This window comes from Cyprinodon variegatus, unplaced genomic scaffold, assembly GCF_000732505.1.
Source record: "Cyprinodon variegatus isolate N-32 unplaced genomic scaffold, C_variegatus-1.0 Scaffold576, whole genome shotgun sequence".
Taxonomy (NCBI): domain Eukaryota; kingdom Metazoa; phylum Chordata; class Actinopteri; order Cyprinodontiformes; family Cyprinodontidae; genus Cyprinodon; species Cyprinodon variegatus.
In genome coordinates, this window is record NW_015151029.1 from 140,788 (window position 1) to 141,816 (window position 1,029).

The 1,029-nt window shown below is 36.7% G+C and overlaps 1 protein-coding gene across 1 annotated transcript in view; it reads left to right on the forward strand.

Moving 5' to 3' along the window:
- Positions 1–237: 237 nt before the first annotated feature.
- mbip (MAP3K12 binding inhibitory protein 1) overlaps positions 238–1,029 on the forward strand; it is an 8,785-nt gene continuing 7,993 nt past the window's right edge. The window contains exon 1 of the mRNA XM_015392166.1: positions 238–395. Within this exon, the coding sequence (XP_015247652.1) occupies positions 276–395 (120 nt within the window). The 5' untranslated portion in view covers positions 238–275. The remainder of the gene's footprint in view (positions 396–1,029) is intronic.

Genomic DNA, 1,029 nt, shown 5'->3' on the forward strand with positions numbered 1-1,029 from the left:
ACTTAAAATCCCTGATGCTTTAAATAGTTATATATCTTAATTATATATCTTTACCACGTCATTGATTGTAATTTGATCTCCCTTCAAATGATTAATAACATGTGATGCTGACAATTTCCATTTGATCCAAAAATTACTCCCAGCCAGTACAAGCCTTCCCAGCTGTGGCGCTCGGACCAACCGGGCCACCGTTGGTGCGTTGTCATCGATCACGTGACCGAGTTCCTGCTCCCTCAGCCAATCACAGCACAGTAGTGTGAGCCCCTTCAACAGCAATGGCGGAAACAACAAAGCTAAGTGGAATTAACGCTCCTCCCAAAGAGCCCGCTGAAATGTCCAGCTACAGGGACTGCGTGGATGTGATGCTGAGGCACCTTTCACACTTTGGAAAACAGGTTGGTTAATAGGGTTTAGGTCTAATTCACTTTAAAAAGGTGGTTAATGAGCCTCGTGCTAATGCTTTTAGCAACATGACGCTAGCTTCGGCTAACCTCCCGTTCATTTACTGTTTTGATGCTGTTAGATTGTTTTGTTTAGTTATCCGTTACCTGTGACAATTTTTGTTATTTTCTTACGGTGAAATAACTTTATATTGCAATTATCCTATATGATACAATTATTTATTTGGAGGAATTTTGTTTTTTGTGTGGGTATAGAAATGTAAAATGTCTGCAACATCGCCTATAAATACTCACAGTTGCTTTATCGTATTACTTAGCTATCTTAAGATTGTTACTGTAGCTTTTACTTTTTTTCTCTCGAGTTTGTTTTCTCTTTAAACTTTAGCTAACCGTTATTTTCCTCGGGCAAGCAACAGGCTTCTTACTGAAAAAGACCTATAAAAACTGATCAGAGATGAACTATTCCATGGATGAAAAGTATTTTGAAATATTTCCTGAATGTTATTTGACACTTACAAACTTCTTGATATTAAGGATGACTTTTTTGTATTGTAAAAGTAAAATTGGCAATTAAAACAAAATTACATTCCGCCATATATATTATTTTCAATGTTTCCTTTGTTGTTGT